The 25007-nt window shown below is 39.5% G+C and overlaps 1 protein-coding gene across 1 annotated transcript in view; it reads right to left on the bottom strand.

Moving 5' to 3' along the window:
• Nucleotides 1-955: 955 nt before the first annotated feature.
• Nucleotides 956-25007, bottom strand: part of TTN1 (ARM repeat superfamily protein) — an 87607-nt gene continuing 63555 nt past the window's right edge. Inside the window, exons 10-17 of the mRNA XM_010260734.3 lie at nt 18425-18623; nt 17926-18131; nt 17603-17827; nt 16920-17483; nt 16581-16847; nt 3974-4018; nt 2149-2334; nt 956-1828 (exon numbers count right to left, since the gene is read on the bottom strand). Coding sequence (XP_010259036.1) covers nt 1544-1828; nt 2149-2334; nt 3974-4018; nt 16581-16847; nt 16920-17483; nt 17603-17827; nt 17926-18131; nt 18425-18623 — 1977 coding nt within the window. The 3' untranslated portion in view covers nt 956-1543. The remainder of the gene's footprint in view (nt 1829-2148; nt 2335-3973; nt 4019-16580; nt 16848-16919; nt 17484-17602; nt 17828-17925; nt 18132-18424; nt 18624-25007) is intronic.

Here is a 25007-nt window from a genome sequence, read left to right as displayed (position 1 = left end):
TAGCCAAGCTAGAAATAAATAAGAGTTTGTTTGACTTATAGGAATAGGGTTTTGGGATGGGAATCATAACGGACTATTTCGATTTCAACTCTTGGGTCGGACAGAATTGGAATCTCATTCCCACTCTACATATTTGTAATTGTACTCTTTCCAAACTGAGCCTTCCATAATACCACAATATCCCTTTAGATACTGTTGGAGGGAAGATTCAAATTACAAAAAATTTGACTTCCCTCCCTCTGTTTTTTGGTTGTCTTTGTTAGTTTTGCTTTTGTTTCTCATAAACATGTGAAAACTCTCTTATCCAACATTGTTTGGAAAAGAGATGAATTTGAGCATATTACTAGACTTGTTCTCTCTATGGGTAGGGACCCATTGGAGGAAAGCATTGAACAATGTTCACATGCATGTGAGGGGGGTTGGTGACAAGGTTCAAAGCATCGATACGTATCAGCCTATATCGTATTGGAGCCTTTTAAATATGCCCCTACAGGGGGTGTTTCGGGTCGACAAATGGTTCAGGGGGTAAACCAGGCATAATCCAACCCCTCTGAACTAAATTCAAAAAAAAATAAACAAACAGAAAAGAAGAGTACCGATATAGGCTGATATGCCAGTGTATCGGCCAGTATTGATACTTTGAACCTTGGTTGGGGGTGCTTTTCACAAATACACGTGCCATGCCGAACCAGGGCGTGGGCACAGGTGCATGTACGCTTTCTTTGACTATTTAAATTTAAATTAAATTTTAGGACACAACTGTGTCCATTCAGATATAACAAACATATGGACTGTTTCATCTTGAAAATCGATTTGCATTCACCTCACTGCACCATTCACCATAGGGGACAAATGTGGTTTTGAGGAGAATGACCAATGGCACAAACTCAACCTTCTGACAGCATTTCTCAGTTTCTCAGCACCACTTCTACGAACACAGTTGCACTCTGGTTCGGAAAGAGAAAACGATAAGTTCCATTCCCTTGATTAGATTTTTACAACAAATACCATACAAATGTAATAAAAAGATCCTCAAGAATTTCTCTTAGATATCATGCACCTACCGGGGGATGCATGATATTGCAACCCCGCGGCTTGCCATTGATAACATTCCATGTATTCAAGGACGGCAACGGAGGCAAAGACGCCATGCAAATGCAATGTGCACTATTCTTCCAATGGTGCTGGATCCCTCCTCGAGTATTGCAGGGTGGTGAGCAGCTAAATAGAAAAAATGACTGCACGCCATGACTCAGCTGAAGGAATTCTATTACGTCCAATGGCATGTTGATTCTTCCTGGAAGTGGGTATATGACCTACTTTTACCCTGCCTATATTTTTACCTTCTTAATTAATTTACAAGCAATTTCTACAACTGAAAACGCAGATAAGACCCTGCAGATCCATCTGATTGTACACTACTGACGCATTCAAGAATCACACATCTTTTGTTGCCACACCCATACAAGCACAAAGCTTCAGAGAGCTCCATTTACCATTCAAATTTATGGAACAAATATGGCGAAGCAGCTAATCTCTATAGTCAGAACCCAGATGAACCAACTAGTGACGAATATGATGCATTCTCATCAGCTACGGATTTCTTATTATCCTTGTTTGCTTCTCTGTTGGTCTTCAAAAGTTTACTGGCTTCCATACCAGCCATCTCATACAGTTGTAACCTTTGGTGTTTTGCTTCCTCTATGTCACCTTCCCAACAAGTTTCAGAAATGATCTCAAGTGCCTTCTCCCTTTTGTCCCCTGCTGCCACGAGATTCTCGTTTTGCAACAAGGCAAGATAGACCTGATCAGCGGATGCTTTCCGTATCTGAGAAATAAAATGTAACAAAGTAATTTTAATAGCAGGGGAGAAGGTTTAAAGAACAAATAAAGGGCACTATCAAGCATTTGGTCAGGGCACTGTTAAATGCCTATATTGTTGATTCCCTTCTGGATGTTATTTTAGTATTTACTGCAGTCCTTACGTATCATTATCCAATAGATAGATGCCTTTATAGACAAGTGGAAAATAAAATAATTAAAGAAAAAAAAAGGAGATTCATTCCAGGAGAGAAGCCATAATGATGCAAATCAGTCAATGCTGGAATTTGAGGTCTATAATCAGTGTTTCATTCTGTGGGTACAAACCTTTGGATATCGATGACCAAGAAAAGTAAGAAGCTGAGAAAAAGCCTGAATATTGATGGGATCTGAAACAGAAGCAACATAACCAAGAATAGAAATGCCTGCATATAACTTGGAGAAGTCCCTTGATCCCTTCAATTCAATAGCCAAGGAGTCCAAAACACCAACACAAAAATCCAGAGTCTTAGCCTGTTATGTCATGATACTGCCATGTCAGTACAAGCTAACCCTAAGGATTTAATTAATAATCCTGCTTTCCAGTGTGTAAGGCAACCCTTTCGAAAAAAATATGAAACAGGAAAAAGAAGATAGAAATGAACAAATGCAAGCAACCATTTCTATCTTAAGAATAGAGTGGTATTTAGTATGAAAAATATCTAATTCAAATATTAAGCATGAGTTAAGACATTGCATCCAACTTCAAAACTTAAAGAGTGCACAGGCACCACACAAGAAAAAGGGTGTGCTACAACATCGTGAAAAATGAATTGCAATCCTAGTGCACTTCATCAAGCAGCTCTACTGCTCGGATGCTATCACATGGCTTTCACACTTTGCTCTCAATTTTTGCTTCTTGTCTTACTGAACCGGCAGCATAACTAGTGTTGTTTCAAGTGGAAATGACAGGTTCCCTTGCTTGAAACTAGACACATTGTCAGAAAGTTCTTACCAACATCAAACGCATAATTCCTTCCATTGTGTAATTATTTAGGCCATAAGACAGCATCAAGATGCCTATTGCTCCATTTATTGGATGCTCCTTGAATGTTCCACTAGGGTGCTTATTTTTTACTTGGTTACTGCTGTCCTTCTTTCCCTATTGTTGGACATTTTTTATTATAATTTCTTATTGGGCCATGGGCCTTTTTTAGCAGTTACATATAGTTGTTACTGCTACCGCCTAACTAGGGGCACTATTGTAATTTTCCTTATCAGTTCTAGCAGCTAATATAAATGTTTGAGGTTCACATTGGCTCCCACTATTGGTTTGCTTTTCTCGTCTCTCCTTTCTTCTCTTTTTTATTAATAACTTTGTGATTTTATTAAAATAAAAACAAGACGTACATGCATAAAGGAATCCCAAGGAGAATAATCAGCCATGCAGTTGGTTTCCCTTTGAACCCATTGAACTTTTACTTCCATGCATCTAGTTCTTGTTGATATTCATATCCCCTACTCTTTGTACTCCCATTATTACAGCCATTATCCTTTCTTCTGTTCCTCTCTTCTCTTGCCATCTTATCTTCCATTAGTTATCTACTTTTTATTGATTCTTATTGAGAATTCACCAACAAGTAATGTGATGAATGTTACTTTTTAAGATGCAAACCGTCCACAAGATTCATTACTAATAGTACGGATGAAACCCACATAACAGCCTCAGGAGTTATGCCAAAATAATTTTCTTGATAACATTAAAAAAACGAAAAGAAAAACTCTTCAATTCTGTGTGTGCTCACTCCCTCGTCATTATCATCATCTAAGCCTTGTCCCAACTACATGGGATCGGCTACATGAATCCTGTTTTGCCATTCCATTCTGTTCAGTGCCATAAGGGGCCATCACATTACAGCTGAAATAGCTCCACTGAAATGACTTATAGCTTGGCCTTTTAGCAAATAAGTTACTGGGGTTGTGAGCTCCTTTATTGGGCTGATTACAGATGAAGTTGGGCTGATTACTATATCCTCAAGTATTTATTATTTACATGAAAATACAAAGCAATAAGACATTCAATTCAGTCACTTAAGCTGTCATCAAACAGCTCCTATAAATATAATACAATGAAACATTAACAGCAGAAGACAAAAGGAAACAGTTGACTAACCTCCATGTTCAGGAGGATCTTTTTGCTGAAAAGAATCTCAATGGTCTGAAAAAGAAAAGAGAATCCATCAGATCTCCGAAGCTTCAAATCCATACTGAAATTCTAGAAAAGATAATGGCATGAAACAGAAGAACAATATTAATGCAAATGTGGAAAATAGAGGTCATGGAAATATATAAGACAAAATCACTTAAAGTATGCGATATGAGACCTTGCAATAAAAGTTAGATTAAAGTTTGTGATTTATTGTAAGGGTGTGGAAAGAAGTCGGATTTTTTTCTATTTTTGAATTTATTTGATTGTAAGTTGCTGAGTTGGGCTCAGTGGGAAGTTTCTGTGGTGTCATTGGTTCAGTAGGCTTGGTTGTTGGAGTCTTGGGGTTAATGGTTAATTAGGAGGGGGATATGGCTGGGTGTGAAGTTTTGTTCTTTTTTCTCCTCACAGGTGAACCCTATGAAGCCACAGAAAAGCATTTCTACTTTGGTTTATTTACCAAAGTACCCCATCCAACTTGCCAGCATGATATTTGTCACTTTTTCTGATTCCAGCAAAGTTGGCAAAAAGACTAAAAGGATTTAAAGGGAATTTTTGTGGAGTGGAGGGAAGAGAGGAAAATGCTTTTTGTAAATTGTAATCAGACTTACAATCTCAAGGAAGTGGGAGGTCTGGGACAACAAAAAATTAAAACACTAATGAACACAGCTTTGTTAACAAAGTGGTTTTGGAAGTTTAAGAAGAAAGGGGCAGTTGACAAGTTTGATTGCAGAGAATTATGGATACAGGTCAGGTGGGTCAGACCAGGGCCAATATTCTTCAGCTATTCTGTTTGGAGGAGCATTGAGAATGCTTACAAATCTTTCATCAAAGGAGTATCCTATAAGGTGGGAAATAGGGAAAGGTTAACGGTTCCAGCAGGATAAGTGGTGCAGAAAAAAAACCTCTTCTGAGGTTTTTACAGACCCACACTTGATTGCAGATCATAAAGATGCAAAGTGGCAGCGTGGCACATCCTTTGAATATCAAGACAGTGATATTACTTGGATGCCAAGATTTTGCAGTAATTTTCAGAACTAAGAGTACTCAGCGGCTCAGGTTCGAGTTGGTTTGCTTCAACCAAACCAACCCAAAGCAGCATCAACCTTACCTGACCCAACTAAATAGAGGACACCAAACCCAAACTGTCCCATCCCATGTATAGTATGCATGTACTCAACTAAGCTTATATTTACAAATATTTCACTGCAGCAATGTCAATGGGTCAGGTTCAGCACAGGTTTACCTCAACCTGAAACCAGATCAAGGTTGACCTGACCCTAACCCAATAGGGTCGGATCCATAGTTGTCAAGGCACCGCCTAGGCGACTAGGCACCCTTGGCTGGGCGCCTTGCTCAAACGCCTTGACTTTTAGCAACTAGGCGCCCGCCTAGGCAACAAAAATGATAAGGTGGGTGCCTTTTATAATATAATTTATATTGTTGTATCTTATTAATGTATGTGTAAATACACTTTATTGTATGCTATATATATATACATATATATATATATATATATATATATATATATATATATATATATATATATATATACTTTGTTTTAATGCTTTACTATTGAAATTTAAAAGATCAAAGGGTTTTGAGGAGAGAAAAAGAAGAGAGAGAAAGAAAGAAAGAAAGAAAGAAAGAAAGAAAGAAAGACGAAAGAAAGAATAGAATTATAAAGTTGTGTTTTTTTTCTATTCTCTCTCTAATTAAATAAAACATAAACTCCATCCTTATTTTTTCTATTTTACTTTCCATCTTGAATATTTATCATATAAAGTTGACCTTCTTTAGCTGCTAATTGATATGGAATTTTCTATTAAATCCTTATTATAGCAGTATTATTTTTGAAAATAATTAAACTAATATATGTAAAAGATTTTTATCTTTTAGATGTGATGGTTTGCCACATTTTTAGAGGAAATTTAATGTTCTTAATAAAGAGGATTGCTATTTTTTCAATTAATATACATCCTGAATGGTATATAAAACTAGGGAACTAGCCAAAAGGCACCCCAGTGTCGGCCAGCATCACCTAGGTGCCTTGAAAACTATGGTTGGATCAGTGCGGGTTTACAACTTAACTCCACCCACTGACAACCCTAACTGAGAAATAGGGAGTACAGCCAATCTATTGCTCTTGCTTCTAGCTAATGGACCAAAGTCACCAAACATGAAGAGTGAAGATTGCAGGCTATAGAAGTGGACTGCTGAGTCCTGCTTCTCTGTCAAATCAGTTGCCAAGCACCTCAGAGAGACCAAAAATTCAAGTTTCGCATACAAAGTTGTGGAGTTCGGATGTCCCTTCAAAAGTCTCTTGTCTGACATGGTTAGGAGTCTCAGGTAAAGTGCCTGCCTAAGGATAGATTGATTAAGAAGGGAATATTCAGGACATGCCATGTGTTCTGTAAAATCAGGAAAAAATTGACAGAGGATCATCTGTTCATGCACTGCCAGCTCACACAAAATTTGGTCTCATTTTCATAAACTTCTGGACCTTTACTGGATCTAACCTAGATCAGTGAAAGAATTTTTTGAGGCTTGGTCAGTGAAAGGGTTTAGCAGCAAAGGAAAATTTGTTTGGTCAACCATACCATCATGTGCAGTGAAGTGAACTATTTGGACAAAAAAGAAACAAAAAAATTTTTGAGAATAAAAGATCTCAAGAGTTGTTGTTAAAGAAAGTGATGGGCAGACTTGGCTCATGTATATCGATAGAAAAATAGAAGTCTATGTCTATGCTGATATTAGCTTTGCAGTGGCTTACTGCATATGACTGCCAATTCTATGAGATCTCTTTTCAATTCATCATAATCCAAACCTTATCCCAACTATATTGGGTTGGCTACACATTCTGTTCTGTTTACTGCCTATCCATGCCCTAGCATATGTATAAAATGACAAATCAGGATCCATGATCATGAGAGTTTGGCTAAAGTTTTAGTACCAGCAGCCAACCAGACGCAACCCTCCTTTATCCAGGCCGTAATTAAGTTGCATAAAGATCACCAAAAGTGAGCTTGGTGAGTCAAGCACATAAAATGCATACATTCAAACTAGGTATACTAATCCCACTGCATCTCTTGTGCAATTGACCCAAATGGGTTAATTAGTAGCACCTTTTCTTAGCCAAATTGATGGTAAAGTCTTGGTGGGAGCAGGATGCAGGTGGAGCTGGATGGAAAGGTCATCGCTTTTACAGAAGACTTCAAAGGTTGAAAGAAAGATTAAAACATGGAACAAGGAAGAATTTGGGAGGGTCAAAACATATAAGCAACAAATCCTGAATCGGTTAGAAACCCTTGATTTCAAGGAGACTCAGGAGCCTCTATCTTCTGAGGAGAGTGGAAACTGAAGAACGGTCTGCATCTAATACTGAGGAGCCTCTATCTTTTAGAGAAAAAAAATCGCAAAGTAGGTGGATCAAGGAGGGTGACAAGAACACCAAGTGCCTTCATTCTCTATCAAATGGTAAGATAAGAAGAATTTTGTCTCAAAAGTAGAAATTGATGGGAACACACTCAGCCTGAAGTAATACCCACAACCTTTTGTGAACCATTTAAAGCAGTCTTTGTTGCTCTCAACCAAAGAAATTACTTGTCAAGAGGTTTGACTGGCCAACCTTGGATAGGGGCATAGCTATAGAATTGGAGAGACTGATTGAGGAGGATCAGCAGAGTTCTTAACAGGGCAATCTAAAGCCTTGAGACCAAATGGTTTCTCTATGGCTTTTTTCCAAAAATGTTGGAATATCCTGAAGCAGGATCTAATGGATGTATTTGAAGAATTCAACAAGAGGAGTAATAAACCCAAGGGAAAAAGCCACCCTCATTGCCTTAATCCCCAAACAATCTGAGGCTAAGCACCCTAATGATTTCAGGCCTATTAGTTTGATAGGTAGGTGTACTTTTACAAGGGGCCTTTGTTCAAGGAAGACAAATAATAGACCAATGCCCAATGTTTGATTTCCAATGAATGCCTCAAAGAAATGAAAAGGTCAGGAAAAAAACAAGAGGTCTGCAAATTGGATTTAGAGAAGGCGTATGATATGGTGGATTGGTCCTTTATGGGAGAAATCTTAGGAAAATGTGGTTGTATGATCATTGGAGGAGGTTGATTGTAGGGTGAAAGTTCCTACAAAAATTCTAGTTAACAGGGTGTAAAAGATTTTTTTTTCCTATAAAAATAGGTTTAAGACAAAGAGATCCACTATTACCCTCTACTAAAAGACATAGCTAATTTAGGAGTGGAAAGTGGGAAGGAATGAGACAAGAATCACAGATCTACAGTCCATAGACATAATACTTTTTGGTGAGGACAATGGAGGAACAAGGGTGAGGAATATGCAGTTATTGATTGATTGCTTTAAAATGATAAAAATTTTAAAAGTGAAAGTGGTAGGAAGATACTACTCCATTTTAGGATGTTGGGTTAGCCAGAAGGATCAAGGGGCGTGGGTTTGGAAAAATGCTTGCTCCAGAACCAAAACCAAATTTTCGAAGGATCTATGCAGGAGAAACACTCCTTTTAAAGACATTTACCCTCATTTGTTTTCCTTTATCCAACAACCAAGTTAAATTGACCTTATCCTGTGTCTTTTAAAGACTTTTACCCTCATTTTTTGGGTCTTAGTCTTTCAAAGGGGTCTTTTTTTATAAATAAATTAAGATTCCATTAAGAGAAAGAGAACTTGAGATAAGCTTCCCATGAAGAGGAGCGAGCTGTATCCTCTCCTAACAACAAGAAGAAACAGAAAACAGAAACCATATTCAAACTACAATTGAGCCCATACAATTATTCCTTGTTTGTCCCTTACTTTGCTAGGCAATCAGTCAAAGCATTTGCTGATCCCCCCAACCCATTGTATTCTTACAGCCAAGTTCCTTGTCAGCCACTTGAATTTTTCAATTTCATTCGTAAAGCACCACACCATAGACTCTGGATTCTGTAGCCAACCCACTACCACCTCGGAATCCCCTTCAATTAAAAGTGTTCCACACCTAGCTGAACTGCAAGTTGTACACCCTTGGTGGCAGCAAGCAATTCTGCCCTAGTAGAGTTCCCAACTCTTAGAGGACCCGAGTAAAGGAGAACTGTTGAAGATTAATTAGTTTTATGATGTTTTTCTGAGTAGATGTTTTATGTTAGTTGTTAGATAGGAGGTGAGGACCACAGTAGTTATGTGAGTCCAAATTTTATTATGTTTTTTGAGTGTTATATATGCTGTTTTATGTTTTGCCGCCCTATAAGGGCATAGTTGTCTTTGTACTGTTCTATTATTTTAGTATAAATAATAAGTGAAGGGGGCGGCCAGATTATTGCTCTCTTTTCTTTTCAACTTCTCTTCTTCTCTTCGTCTCCTTCTCTCTTCAAGAAACTACTTTCTTTCATATTTTTTTAATTCAGCAAATTCCTACTTGGTATCAGAGCATCGGCTAGGGTTTCTTGAAGCATTCTCATGCAACCCTAGATCAACCAACTACATGAAGTAGTAAAGGGCTGATCGATCTGCTATAGATTGCCCAGTTCTTGGACTGTTTGGTGGGATCTAGACATCAGGAAGGTGATCTACTGTTTGGCATCAAAATCAGGAAGAACTGGAGTACGGAGAAGAGTCCCAAAAAAGTTGGACTCTTTGTTTTTTATCTGATCTTGGGCGCCCAGGTATTGTTAGTTTTCTTTTGATTTTCTGAAGAGGGCGGTTTGGTTTCTGAAATTTTCTAGGCCTCCCGAAGTGATCGATTCACTTTTCTCTCTATTGGGAGGCATGGGGAGGAGAAAGATTTCCCTTCAGATAGGATTTTCTTCTTTCGAAAGGGTTGGTTTTTGTGTGTGTGGTATTAAATTATTTTTTGAAGGTCTCCAATCTATTTTTTCTTACTGTTGAACTATTTGAAGTAAAATGGAGAGTTGGAATACCAAGATGAAATCTACCGGTACTGTGGGACTGGGTATTGGAGGTAGTAGTGATATTTTTGGGTCTGGGATCATTACTACAATAAAACTTGATGGTACAAATTATTTGGAGTGGGCACAATCAGCTAAGATGGCTATTGGTGGCCGTGGAAAATTAGGGTATCTCACTGGGGAGGAGAAGAAACCTGATACAGACTCTTCCCGATGGGTGCAAGAGGATTACATGGTAATGTCCTGACTGTGTAATTCTATGTTACCTCATATTGCAAAAAATTTCCTATGGGCTAATACTACTAAGGAGATTTCAGATGGAGTGACTGAAACTTACTCTCAAAAGCAAAATGAAACCAGAGCCTATTAGTTAAGAAATCAGGTGATAAGTATGAAACAGGGAGAAAAACCTCTTGTTATGTATTTCTCCGTGCTAAAAACCCTATGGCAGGAAATAGATCACTTAGAAACTGTGGTATGGGAAAGTGTAAATGATGCAGCAACTTATCACAAACTGGTAGAGAGGAATAAAGTTTTTAAGTTCTTAGCAGGGCTGAACCATGAATTTGACATTGCTAGGCAGCATATTCTTTCTAGGAAGGGAGTGACACTCTCTCAGGCCTATGCTTTTGCCTCTGGAGAGGAGAGTAGGAGAAATGTAATGCTGAGACTGCCTGGGATTGACCGGTCGGCAATGGTTGGTACAACAAAAACTAAGCCGAATAGAGACAGGGGGAGTAGTGAGACTAGAAGGGAAGATAAGAAGGACTTGGTGTGTGATTATTGCAAGAAGCCTAAGCATACCAGGGACACTTGTTGGAAGCTTCATCCAAATCTTATGCCTGCTCGGATAAGAAACAAGAAGGGAAATGCAAATGTAGCCACTACAAGAGACTCTTCAGCCCCTCTCTCCCAAACTGATTGGGAATCCATTGCAGTAGCAGCAGTGAGAACGGTATTGAAGAGGTTTGGACAGCTTATGAGTAAGAAAGATTCACCCAGCTCTAGCCTTCCAGATGGACAGTAGAATGCAGGAGCCAACTACACCACTTCCTTTGCACATAGAGGTAGTTCATATGCAACTGCAAATCTTGCATCCACTTCAGGTAAGGAGGGACCTCTCTGGATTATAGACTCAGGAGCATCTGAGCATATGACTAATGCCCCTACCATTTTCAGTTTCTATCAGTTGTGCTCTGGTAGAGACAGAGTCTCTACAGCAGATGGTTCACATATGCCCATTGCTGGGAAGGGGACAATTAGAGTGACCAATGATATAACTCTGTCTTCTGTTTTACATGTCCCTAGACTTCATACCAACCTACTGTCTATTAGTTCTTTGACAAAAATTTTGAATTGTTCTATGACCTTTCTTCCTGGTAATTGTGTTTTGCAGGATCTGGAATCAAAGAAGATGATTGAGAGTGGTTGTGAAGCGAATGGAGTCTATCTGGATGAGATTCCAAGACATCAGGGCCATCATGTTAGCAGCAGCAGTAGTGGTGGGTCAGAGTCAGTGAACCAGATTATGCTTTGGCACAATCGCTTGGGACATCTTTCTTTTAGTTCTTTGAAATGTCTTTTCCCAAAGTTGTTTGAGTCTGTTCAATTATCTACTTTGGAGTGTGAGAGTTGTTAGTTAGGAAAGCATTGTAGACAGTCTTTTAAACCAAGTAATAAAAGAAGCACTTCTGCTTTTAATATTGTTCACACTGATATATGGGGGCCATATCAAATCCCTTCCATGGGAGGATTCTGTTACTTTCTCTTGTTTGTGGATGATTATGCACGACATTCTTGGATATATTTGATGAGATCACGTGATGAGGTTCCTAACTTAGTATGACAATTCCACCAGATGGTTCTCACACAATTTCAAGTGAGAACTAAGGCTTTTAGATCAGATAATGCCAGAGAGTACTTTGAGAATGACCTAAATCTCTTAGAACATGGTGTAGTTCATCAGAACAATTGTGCATTAACACCACAATAGAATGGAGTTGCTAAGAGGAAAAACAGACACATTGTGGAAGTGGCAAGGAATCTTATGGTGTGTGCTTCACTTCTTGTGCAGTTCTGGGGAGATGCAGTTCTTACGGCCGTACATGTGATTAACCGTGTTCCTTCACAGACTTTGGGGTTTAAGGTGTCATTTAGCCTTCTTTTTCCAGATGGAGAGATATTGCATATACCTTTGAGGGTTTTTGGTTGTGTTTCTTTTGTTCACATTCTTGGCCTTCATCGCAAGAAATTTGATCCTATGGCCAAGAAATGTGTTTTTCTTGGGTATGCTCAGAACCAAAAGGGGTATTGCTGTTATGACCTAGTGTCGAGGAGCAGATTTGTCACTATGGATGTTAACCTTTCTTGAATCCACATTCTTCTTCTCGAGTGGTTCTCCTCAGGGGGAGAGTTTTGGGGAGGAGAACTCACAATCTGTTCCACTTCCTGTTTCTGTGGTTCCTCCATCAGTTCAGCCACCACCTGCACCATCAGTTCAAACCAGCATCAGTTCAGCCAGCACCTGCACCTCCAGTTTCATTACCTGAGACACTAGGACAGCCACATAGCAATATCAACGCCAGAAGATGATGGTTGACTCCACACATCCTCGACCCACACCACTCTCTGTCAGTCCTTCTGAAACTCCAAATTCGGCAGATACAGTTCTAGGTATTTCTCTTGAGCCTGAGCCTGAGCCTATTATGTTTTCTGATGATAATGTTTCTGTCCCTAACACCATTGTTGCAGCTGATCCCACTAACCTTGATCTTTCCATTGCACTTCATAAGGGGAAGAGAAAGTGTACAGCTCACTGCATTTCACACCATCTTTCCTACAGTGCCTTATCACCCTCCTACCGTGCTTTTCTTTCTTCCCTGAAATCTGTGTCTATACCCAGGAATGTTATTGAGGCTCTCTCCAAACCTGAGAAGAAAACAACCATGCAAGATGAGATGGATGCTTTGGTCAAAAACCAAACTTGGGAAATAGTTGATCTCCCCCCAGACAAGGAGACAGTCGGATGTCGATGGGTATTCATAGTGAAGTATAAGGTCGATGGCAAGATAGAGAAGTACAAGGCAACGTTGGTAGCAAAAGGGTATACTTAGACCTATGGTGTTGATTATCTGGAAACCTTTGCACCAGTAGCTAAGATGAGTTCAGTTCATATCCTTTTATCTCTAGCAGCCACCTATTCATAGCCCTTGTTCCAGCTTAATATCAAAAATGCTTTCCTCAAAGGTGACTTACAAGACGAGGTATATATGGACATTCCAGTAGGCTTTTATGAAAATGTTGGTAAAGGAAAGGTGTGCAGACTCAGAAAATCTCTGTATGGACTGAAACAGTCATCTAGGGCTTGGTTTGACAGGTTCAGAAGGGCACTCATCCATTTTGGATACACACAGACACAGTCTAATCACACCCACTTTGTGAAGAGGAGAGATGCTTTGGTGTCAATTCTGATTGTATATGTGGATGATATAGTGGTGACAAGAAATGATCTGGAGGAGACCAATGATCTCAAAAAATCATTGCAGCAAGAATTTGAGATCAAAGATCTTGGTGAGCTCAAATACTTCTTAGGGATTGAAGTTGCAAGATCCAAGCATGGGATCTTCATTTCACAAAGAAACTATGTACTTGACCTACTGCGAGAGACTGGGAAGCTGGGGACCAAACTAGCAGACACTCCTATTGATCCAAATCACAGAATTAATGGTGTGGATGGTGAATTGGTAAAGGATGTGGGGAGATATCAAAGAATGGTGGGTTGACTGTTGTATTTGTGTATGACACGACTAGATATTTCTTATGCTGTCAATGTTGTGAGTTAGTACATGCATGCACCTCGGGTTCAGCACTGGGAAGCTATTGAGAGAATACTTGCATATCTGAAAAAGCACCCTGGCAAAGGCATTCTTTTCTCAAATCATGAAAATCTGAAGCTAGAATCCTATACAGATGCAGACTGGGTAGGTCAAGTGCAGAGGCTGAGTATAGATCCACGGCTCATGGTGTCTCAAAACTTCTTTGGGTTAGATCTCTTTTGAGTGAGATTGGGGTGAAAGTAGAGGAACCTATGATGTTATACTATGACAATCAGACTGCAATCAATATTGCCCACAATCCAATTCAGCATGATAGGACAAAACACAATGAAGTTGATAGACACTTTATAAGAGAAAGGGTAACAACCAGAGACGTTTGTTTGCCTTATTTCCTAGCTGATATTCTCACTAAAGGGGTGGCAAGGAACAAGCTTGAACATGATCTACGCAAGTTGGGAATGTGTGACATTTACTCCCACCTTGAGGGGGAGTGTTGAAGATTAATTAGTTTTATGATGTTTTTCTGAGTAGATGTTTTATGTTAGTTGTTAGATAGGAGGTGGGGACCACAGTAGTTATGTGAGTCCAAATTTCATTATGTTTTTTGAGTGTTATATATGTTGTTTTATGTTTTTCCGCCCTATAAGGGCATAGTTGTCTTTGTACTGTTCTATTATTTTAGTATAAATAATAAGTGAAGGGGGCGGCCAGATTCTTGCTTTCTTTTCTTTTCAACTACTCTTCTTCTCCTTCTCTCTTCCTTCTCTCTTCAAGAAACTACTTTCTTCATATTTTTTTAATTCAGCAGATTCCTACTAGAACCATATTTCATTCCTCAGCACCCCTCCCATTCGCCATTCCAAAGGGGCCTGGATTACCTTGACTGCTGCCATCAAAATTCAGCTTCAAGAAACCTTCAGGAGGGGATTCCCAACTCATACTCCTCTCTTAGAGAGGAGCAGCTTGCTACTGCTGACCAATTCCTCCAGATTGAAGGAGAATTGGTGGAATCAATCCAGGGATTTTAGCCACAAAAACACCCTATTTAGAATGCACTCCTTCAATTCTTGTAGATTTCTCGCCTCTTGGAAAATTCTGCCATCCCTTTCTTCCCACACTGTCCAAATCAGTGCTGCTCTTGCACACACAGCACAACACATAATTATTCCTCTTCTTTAAATAAATATGGTGAAGCATCCCTATCTTGGACTTCCTATCTCTTGATGCTATTCACTTGGATTCCTCTTCTTCTGATTCTAGAATTTGGTTCCCTTGCTCCAATTTATTTTCCTGTGCCACCTTCTTCAAGGTTAGCTCCTTTCAGCCTCAGTCTTTGGTCTCATTGTCTTTTCCAATGTAGGAAATTCAGTACCAACCTGTGCCATAAAAAAAAATTAGGGCTTTTTGTTGACAGGTGTTCCACCAAAAAAAAACAACACTTCTGATCTTTCTTAGAAAAAGGAGTTTCTTGTGCTGGTTTCCCCTTGTATGTGCTCTTTGTTTGGTCAAGTGGTGAATCTTCATATCACCTACCAATCTCCTATCCTTTTTCTACTTGGATTTGGGAAAGGTTCACTTCCTTGTTTAGTTGTAAGTGGTCCTCACCCCTTGACTTTTCCTTTTATGGACTCCTCTCCCCTTGACTTGGAAACTCTTTTTAAGCCCACTTTTTTCTCTCATTCAAGAGAGGGAGAATAAAATGGAGATGAACTAGGGCGACTATTCTTTGGTCCATTTAGGAGAGGAATGATAGGATCTTCTTCAATGAAGGCAAAAAGAGGAGATTCTAAAGAATATCTTGGTGAAGATGTCATTAGGCTTAGACCTTATTACTTTTGAATCCTTCTCCATGGAGGACATCTCAAGGAGGTGGCATTGGGGAATCCGGATCTGCTACCCAGACCTACACGCACAACACTACCGCCATGCATTGGGAACATCTCTTGTTTTCATTCATGGGAAGGTGTTACCAATGCATGGCTGTTGTGTGGGTAGGTGAGGGGAGCAGATCCAAGTTCGGCATTGGGTGGCTAACTCTACTACATCAAAGTGTAAGAGGATATTACAATGATACCTACCTCACTATGATGCCTACAACCTAAACTTTGAATGGTGTAGAGCATGAGCAATCTAAGGCCATTAGGGGAGTCATTAGAGACTATAATGTTTGAATTAAAGCCATCTACTTGGGGCCAATATGCTATGAAAATTCTATATAAGAGCAGAACTAATGCCACTCTTCCATGGGTTGAGATTGGGCACATCATAAATATCACAACACTGATCATAGAAGGGGACTCAAAAGTAGTAATAGGATGGATGGAAAATAACAGGATGGGAACTTGGCACTATCAAAGTACCATGAGAAAGGTCAAAGAAATGATAAGAGACTTTAACATGACATTCATGCATTCACAGGTCTGAAAATGGTGTTGTTGACTCATTGGCTGAGGAAGGCAATAAGGATCAATTTTTGGGGGAGGTACCTGATGATGTACAGAGGGAAAGCGTTCATGGTCAAACTTCACAAAATTAATAGCAAGAGGGACTGGTAACAGTGGCACCTCCTGGGCTACTTGGCAGTTGTAAATATTATTTGTTCATAATCAATGAGCTTTCAAGATCATTGACCAAAAGAATAGTTTGTAAAAGTTTTGTGTCAGCTGCCAACCTGACATAACCCTCCTTTGTCTAGGGAAGGCCATGAATGAACTCATACTTTAACTAAAATTTCAAGATTGCTAGGATTCCATAGTAATGAAAGTAAACATTTTTACGACCCAGTCACATCTTTCAACATCCATGAGGATACAAAATGCTTTTACCTTCAGTGTGGGTATAATGACCCTGTCACATCTTCTATACTGTTGGAGGACCCAAAGGAGATCATCACCTAACATATGCTCTCTCAAGCATCCTTCATGTTTGTCAGCTAGAGTATCTTGAAGATACATTAATAAAGCTGTGATTGATGCCTTCCGCAGGGAATCTTGCAATCCCCCAATAGAGATAACTAACCCAGAAATCAGAAATCTGCTGTAACAACTAAATTGAAGCAACTGAACTAAGCGTGGGTAAGAGAAAGTTGGTACCTGCAAGAAAATTATGAATGACATCAGTTGAAAAACTCAAGTAAATTGATAGAATGATCCATCTCTACTTACTCCCCACTTTAAGTCTGGATGATTGGGAACAATTTCTTCCAGCTTTTCCCGATAAGGTATGCACGGAACAAAAATTCTTTCGTTGTGCAAAATCCTCCCAAGAATAGTTGCTGCAATGTCTCTTATTTTATCAATCTTCTCAACAGCTTGCTTTACAAACCCTCCAACTAAGCTGGTTGCAAGACTTACATCAAAAAGTGTGTGTCCCTGATCCCTTTCAGCAATGTCATTATCTGGATGTTCTTTATATTCGATCCCTGTTGTCTTCCTCGGGAAGCCCTCAGATTCTCTTTCACAAAGGATATATGTACATCTTTCAAGGCTATCCATGGCAGCTTCTCGGACCCAAGAACCCACGTCACCTCTGTTATCTACAGAGTAGTCATCAAGTGCTTTAAATAATGTCTGCATAACTTCCCTTTTTATCATAAGACAAAGAGACATGTCATCATCAACAGAAAGGAATTGAGAATGTTTCCTGGTAGAACTTAATGTTTCACAAACAGATACAAGCCCTCGAACTGCATTTACACGGGCTTCAGCATTTCTATCATCAGGATTATCCTGCACATAGGAGGACTCTTTACCATGCCAGCAAATGACAAAGTTGGCTTTGAGGCAGAAAAGCTTAACAATAGCCTCCAGCAAAATAACCCCATTGAAATGAATACCACAATATTTACCTCAATTGCACAAGATCTACAAAGATTTGATATCACAACCGTCCACTTTGCAGCCAGAAACTTGAAAGGCAGGACACCTAATGCCAATGCTGATCCACGCCTTGCTGCAACATTAGGATCTGACAAGAGATCCAGATACTTGGATGTTATACTATCAGCATTCCCATCATCTACCATGACAAGGTATGCTGGGACAAAGTGTTTTAGGGCTTCAACAGCAGAATTCTGTAAGTAATATAATTAAATTTATTACAATGTGAAACTGGGAAGAAGCAAAAGATCAGAAAACAAGATAAGAAGTTCCTAATCTATATAAGACATACCTGGATCTGAGCATTGGGATGTCTCAGATTCTCGTTAAGGGTACCAAGCAAACTTTGCTTGATTCTTTGTGGTAAGGATATATGACTGAGAGATATACACTCAATGAAACGAGAAACAGCAGAGCGCATTATTTCTCCACCCTTTCCACGATAAAGACGCGCTTTCTCAATTGCAGGAACAATACCAGCAACAGATTTCTGCTTATCTGGTGTAAGAAAGAATTCAGATAGGCTTAACCATAACTTGTCTAAGGAAACCAAAGATCAAAAGCTCACTTGTTATAAAACCTCTACAATATAGAAACTTCTTTATGACACTGCCTCTCTGTCCTTATTTTTATTGTGAGAGATCATAATGTTTTTATGGTAAGAGGGATTTGGCTCATTTTGCTCTGACCATGGTTTGTGTTTCAATAGTGATGGACATTTTGGCAAGCAAAAATCGGGAACCATAGGGGGTATTTTGCTAATTTTGCTAAAACATGTGGAAAATACTGACCAGTGGAAAGCAAATGATCACATTGATGTAGAGCCAAAACAAGTTCCCCAACAGCTAAGGTTGCACCATGACGCATGCACAAATCAGTTGAGAGAGTACAGGGAATCAAACGTTCCAGAACAAATGATGCAAAATATCCAGTATCATACTTCACAAGAGCAGAAAGCGCCTCTGCAGCAAGTTCTCTCAAGCCTTTATCCTAAGCAGGTTTATGCAGTGTAAGATGTTACAGTCAGCAAATACACGTAACAGATGAAAAAAGGTACAAAGGCAATTACTGATTCTTTCAATGAAGTTTTTTGACATTGGAAAGAATTGCAAGAGGATAGTAATATGAGATGCCAATACAGATTTTATAATACCCAAAAGAATATGCATGATTTAACAAGTCACTGTGGAAGCACTGCTATGACCTTTTCATCCCTCTTTGCTCTATTTGAGTTTCCAATTTGCATCAAATCTCTCTTCTTAGAACCTTTTTTACACTTGGGGCCTACAAACCCTAACCCAGCTTAAGCCAATGTTGTGCTCAGGTTGAGCCTTAACCAAATCTGATGCAACCCAAGCCCAACAGTAAAAGGCCATTACCTGAAGTTGGTCCTAGCTATCTTGGATCTTGGAGGAGTGGACTGGATACAGACCTTACCTTTGGCATTTAAAGCTGTGTATACAAGGTTAGGTGCATACCCTTTTTAAGGCTTGCAACTGGCAATGATTTTAAAAATGCAAACCTCACCTGTGCGCCTAGGGAGGTTAGTTTCTTGAGGCTTTTAACTCAATCAGCGTTGGCTTGTCTTACACTGCCAGTCACAAGCCTAGATAAAGGACTATGTCGGGCTACAAGCCAGCATAAAAACCATTAGTTGAACCTAATGCAAATGTGGATCCTTAACCTTAAAGAGTGGGGCTTGGATTAGCCATTACAAACTCAGAGTTGGGCTAGGTGTTGGATTGCTCCTGAACCAGACCCTTCCCTCTCAAGTGTCCCTCTCAAGTGGCAACCCTGGTCAATGGTGTAGAATTGATCTTCAATCATACACCTAAACTATCTGAATCAACTCATTTCTAATATATCCTTACTGGTCTACCAAGTAAGCCCTCTTAACACACCTAGGTCATGCCCGGGTTCTGGGAATCTTGTTAAAGACACAATTCCCCAGTCTTTATGCTCTTTCCAACCATAGGGAGGAACCCATATCTTGTTTTTTTTGACCTATCTGATGCAGTTGCTGGGTGTAATTGGGATTTGGGCTTTAGAAGAGGGCTTCATGATCATGAGTTGAATAATGTCATAAACCTACTACAGTCCTTGGAAAGGATTTGTCTAGTAGCTGGTAAAAGGGATAAAAGAATTTGGGCCCTAACACCCTCTAGTACCTTCAATTGTAGTTCCTTTTTCTCATCCCTTACCCAACCGAGTGGCAACCAAATGATCACTGCTCACAAGGACCCCTTCCCTGACTACAAAACGCAGTATCACACCCTCTGCATAGGTGGATCCCGGGATTAAAACATTTTGCAAACCTTTTTCATAAAATAATATAATACAAATATAAATACATTTTGTAAAGAGATTGGAAACTCTATTGGGACAGAATTGCTAGCTGCCATCCAGGGTGTACAGCTTGAAGTTCAGTTAGGTGTGCAACAATTACTAATAGAAGGGGATTCCAAGGTGGTAGTGGGCTGGCTATAGAACCCTAAGTCTATCGTGTGGAGCTTTAAGAATGAAATTAAAAAATTTAAGTGGATGATAAGGAGCCTAGTTGTTAATATTAAATGGGTGGGGAGATCAGGAAATGCTTTGGCTAACTGTCTAACAAAGCAAGGGGAAAGTAGGGAACAATTGTATTGGGTTCATTTGTAGTCTGAATTCGTTTTCCATCAGAGAGTGTAAACCCTGATATTCAGTTGTCTGACAAAGGGGCTAATCCTATCACAATCATCACCCACTCAGGTAATATCCTAAACTGCTCCAACATGCACAGGTATTTGACCTAAAGGATCTCACTGGTTGGCATATCAAAAGCAATTAAGTTCAAGACCGTAGTATCATTATCAAGTCTGGGGTCAAGTGCAATTTTTCGATTTTGCCCATCTATCTCCAAAATCTAGGGCATAAGTAGAATTGATCCATGTTCAATGTTTCTTCCAAACACCCACAGGATGTACTTAGGGTCTTAACCCCAACAGCTAAGACAAGTTGTTCCACCATTTCGATAGTACACCCATATCAACCTTGTCAAGATAAACTCCAATGGCTAAGAACTTTCCAAACTAACACAAGTCTCATAGGTGTCCAGCTTAAGGGGTAATTCACAAAAACATACCAATCAAAGAATAAAAACAATAATGAACTGATTTTATTAATACATAAAATTCAGTGTACATCAATCTGATCGAAGCTAAGGGCATACACTTTCTAACAATTAATATAGCTCATAAAGTATTTTTTGTCAATCTGATTAACATGCATTGGTTATGCTACTCTCCTTAAAGCATACCTCCACTTTCTCTACAGAAAACTAATCCTATGAGCCTTACAAAATCTAGTCTCTCTTATTATGGATAACGTTGAACAAGGATACTCTAATGCATAAATGGTATTGATGAGACAACAATGAAAGTGTCATTGCTGAGAAAGAAATTAGAAAGAGAAAGAACTCTTTATTTAATGCTAAATAGCAAAGAAATAGATCACTTAGAAGAAGTAATAAGAGGGAGAAAAAATCCTCCTAACAACCAGAACTCACTAAACCAAACTTTATTTTCTTTTTCAAATCAACTATTTTCAATTACAATTAAGAAGACTACTTATGGACTCAACTTATGAACTTAGAAGCCCCTTCACAGACTCCAGTACTCCAATTTAGACTAGTAAACTGACCCAAATCAACTTCTATTTGATTTGTGTGTCCAAGAAACAATTCTGGTTAAAGAATTTTGTGTAGCTTGTCCAGGAAAAGATGGTTCAGAAGTGTGTGTGTGTGTGTGTGTGTGTGTGTGTGTGTGTGTGTGTGTGTGAGAGAGAGAGAGAGAGAGAGAGAGAACAAGAACAAGAAGAGGGCAATGTTTTATACCTGCCCTTCATAAGCAAGGATGTGGCAATTATGGACATAATAAAACAAAAATGAAATTAGGCCTAGCCCATAATGGAAGGCCCATAAACAGAAAACAAAAAATAATCCATCCCATGCTGGTCTCCTTGCTTGAAAGACCCATAGATAATCCATTGGGACATTTAAATAAGGATCCGAACTCCTAAACAAATCTAAAATTTTCCCAATCCCACTAAAACTTACTTAATGTAAAGACACTAGAATTACTAGAAATAGTAAATTTCGATTTTAGTATATATATAATAAGTCTGAAAGTTACCATAAATAGTAATTTCAATATACCAATAAATTTTTGGGAAACTTAAAACCCCATTCTTAAGACACCTATGACTAGATAATAAATTTAGAAAAAAATCCAACAATAGCAATATCCTATCACCAAAAAAAATGTTGTTGTAGGAATTGGAAAGTTAATTTAATTCTCTATGGATTCCTTCCTTGTTTTCATATCTGTATCAATTATACCAATCAACAAGAGATCATGCTGGTCTCCCTGCTTGACCATCTGAACTGCTTTAGTATCCATAACAGTGAAAAGGATTCCAGAAGGCAGATGGCAATGGTGTTTTCTTTGTGAAATCTTTTAAAACTATCTGTTTGGCCCTACTGGTGAATAATTCCATTAACACTATGTTTGGTATCAATGCCATTTTCTCAGGCAACAGCCACGCCTTGGAATTTGGTAAAGTTATTCCGGGTTCTATGCAAATTTTAAATTGATATTTAGAGCCAGATAGGCACCACATAGGGAAAAAGGAGAAAACGTTATTGCAAGAAACATCAGAATGATATTTTCTTCAAGAGTAGCTCTCGTAGAACCCGAGGCACACAGTGTTACTTGAAAAGGGTAGAAAATGTTCAACCTGTTAGAATGCTCGAGTCAGGGGTATTTTGGTCATTCTGGTGTATCTTATTGAAAGTGAAATATCTATTGTATCTGAGTTTAAGTTATGTGTCCCATCTTCTATGAGGAACAAAATTGTCTTTCTTGTAACTCAAGTTTTCATGAATAAAAGTCAAGTGGGTCGGCTAGGAGAGGTACTTTTTGTAAATCCTCTCTTCTAGTCTGGCCGAATACTTTTCTCCTCTCCTTCTTCTTCTTCCTTCTCTTTTCTTTCTTCTTTCTTCTTCTCTACTTTGACCTAGAAACAACTAGGGTTTATTCACATGGTATCAGAGCATTAAGGTCTGGTGTTCGTTTTTTTTTCTTGCTGCTGTCTTCTTCCTGGGTTCGCCGCCAGCTTCATAGTAGGTTTCTTCATCCTACAGCTGACCTGATTGAAGACTCGATAAAGGGCTGAAAAGGAGTTGTCGTTTTGAGGGCCTAGAGGTGAGAATGCCTCTGGCCGGTGCTGTGGTGGTCGTTGAAGTGGTATACTAGACCCTCTATTCAGTGTACGAAGAGGGCTAGTCGTATACAGGTATGGACACTGCTGTCGTGTGTTCAGAAATGGACTGTGAATGCTGATTTTTTTTTGTGTACATCGAAAATTAGTTGTTGTGGTGCTGGGTGAAACTGATACACATATCAGTCATGTTTTTTTTGTGTTTTCTTGCTCACATGTGTGCTGAAAGAAGAGTGGTAGACTGCTGATGTCCACGACAGCAGTGGTGCGGTGTTGATTGTGTTGTAGTGGCTGGCATATCTATTTTTTTAAATGCTTAAAAGTGAACCCCTAGACCTTGTGTGTAATCAGCTCTGCAGTTTGCAGAACAAGTGTTCGATGAAATGACTGAGTAATTTCAGTAGTGGTGTGTTGGTGGTAAATGGTCCTGCAGTGTGCAGTCCAAGTGTTTGATGTGTTGACTGAATGATTTCAGCTTTAGAGTGTAGTGTGTAATGTGCAGTTAAAGAAAGTGGGTTGGTGGTATTGTAAGTGAGATAAGTCTTGTGACAAGTGTGAGATTGTGGTGTATATTCAGAGGAGACATAATTGAGATGGCTTCAACTATAGTTGGGAATGACAACAAAACAGGCATCATGCTCTCTTCAGATTATCTAAGTGTTCAAATGACATCCATCAAGTTGAATGGTGAGAACTATATACCATGGGCAAAATCTGTGGATGTGTTCTTGAAGGCCAAGAGGAAAGTCAAACATGTGAGGGAAGAGAAACTTTCCTCTGATTCTCCTGGGTTCAGTGATTGGGAACAAGATGATGCACAGATAATGACATGGCTTTGGAACAGCATGGAACCAAAGATTAGTGTGAACTTCATGTTCCTAGATACAACCAAAGAGATCTGGGATCATGCTAAAAAGTTCTACTCTGGACAAGACAACACAACTAGGGTATATCAGTTATACCAAGAGTACTTCAATTTGAAGCAAGAAAGTCAAAGCTTAGAAGAGTATTATGCAAGTTTGAGAAACATCCGAAATGAGCTAAATGTGTATCACCCTCTCACATCAGATGTCCAGATCCAATAGCAGCAACGTGAACAACTTGATGTGACTAGGTTCCTTGTGGGTTTGAAGGCTGAGTATGAGCCTGTCAGAGCACAGATATTGGGGGGATCAGCTCTTCCCTCACTTGAAGAAGTTTTTGCTCGTCTTAAGAGGACATCCATTGAGCCAGTGGAACATTCTTCCTTCTCTGATAGATCTGGTTTGGTAGTGACTAAAGGGAGTAGTCGTGGAAGTAGAAGTGGTGGTGGCAACAGTGGCCCTCCAAGCAACCGTGGTGGACACATGTTTAACCGGGCCAGTGGCCGGACTGGAGGCCGTGAGTCAGGGGGAGGCCGTGGAAAAGGAAGGGGTAATGCTTAGAGAAAATGTACACATTGTGGCTTAGAGGGGCACACAGTTAATTTCTGCTATGATTTGCGTGGTCCACCTAACACTTGGGCTAACCATGTTACATCTAAAAGTAGTAGCACAATTACTGAAAACCAGCAAACTGCACCAACCCCCTCCACACCCACTTGTGCTTCCGGGCGGGAAATGGTGAGTGTACCGCGGGCAATATATGAGCAGTTCCTTCAAACATCTCAGCAGAACCCAGCTACACTTGCCCATTCAGGTATGACTTGTTTAGCTTCCAAAGCCTCACCCTGGATCATTGATTTTGGGGCCTCGGACCATATGTCTGGGACTCCTGATGTATTTTCTTCCCTTTCTCGCACCTCCACATCTCAGACAGTTACACTTGCTAATGGTTCTACATCTCCTATTTGTGGTGTTGGTGATGTTGATCTCTCCTCATTGTCTTTAGCATCTGTTTTATATGTTCCTAAGTTCCCTTTTAACCTTATGTCTGTTAGTAGATTAACCAAGTCCCTTAATTGTTCTGTAACCTTCTATCCTTCTTCTTGTGTATTTCAGGATCTCAAGACGGGGACGAAGATTGGTGGAGGGCATGAAGCCGGTGGTTTGTATTAACTTGATGGTGGTGGCCCTTGGCTTTTCAGCCGTCTCTTACTCCTCTCCAATGGCACTGCAGACTTGGTCATCCTTCTCTCAA

Source organism: Nelumbo nucifera, chromosome 6 (genome assembly GCF_055504915.1).
Source record: "Nelumbo nucifera cultivar China Antique chromosome 6, China Antique-T2T, whole genome shotgun sequence".
Taxonomy (NCBI): domain Eukaryota; kingdom Viridiplantae; phylum Streptophyta; class Magnoliopsida; order Proteales; family Nelumbonaceae; genus Nelumbo; species Nelumbo nucifera.
Note: the sequence above shows the minus strand (reverse complement) of the source record. Positions and strands in the feature narration are given on the sequence as shown.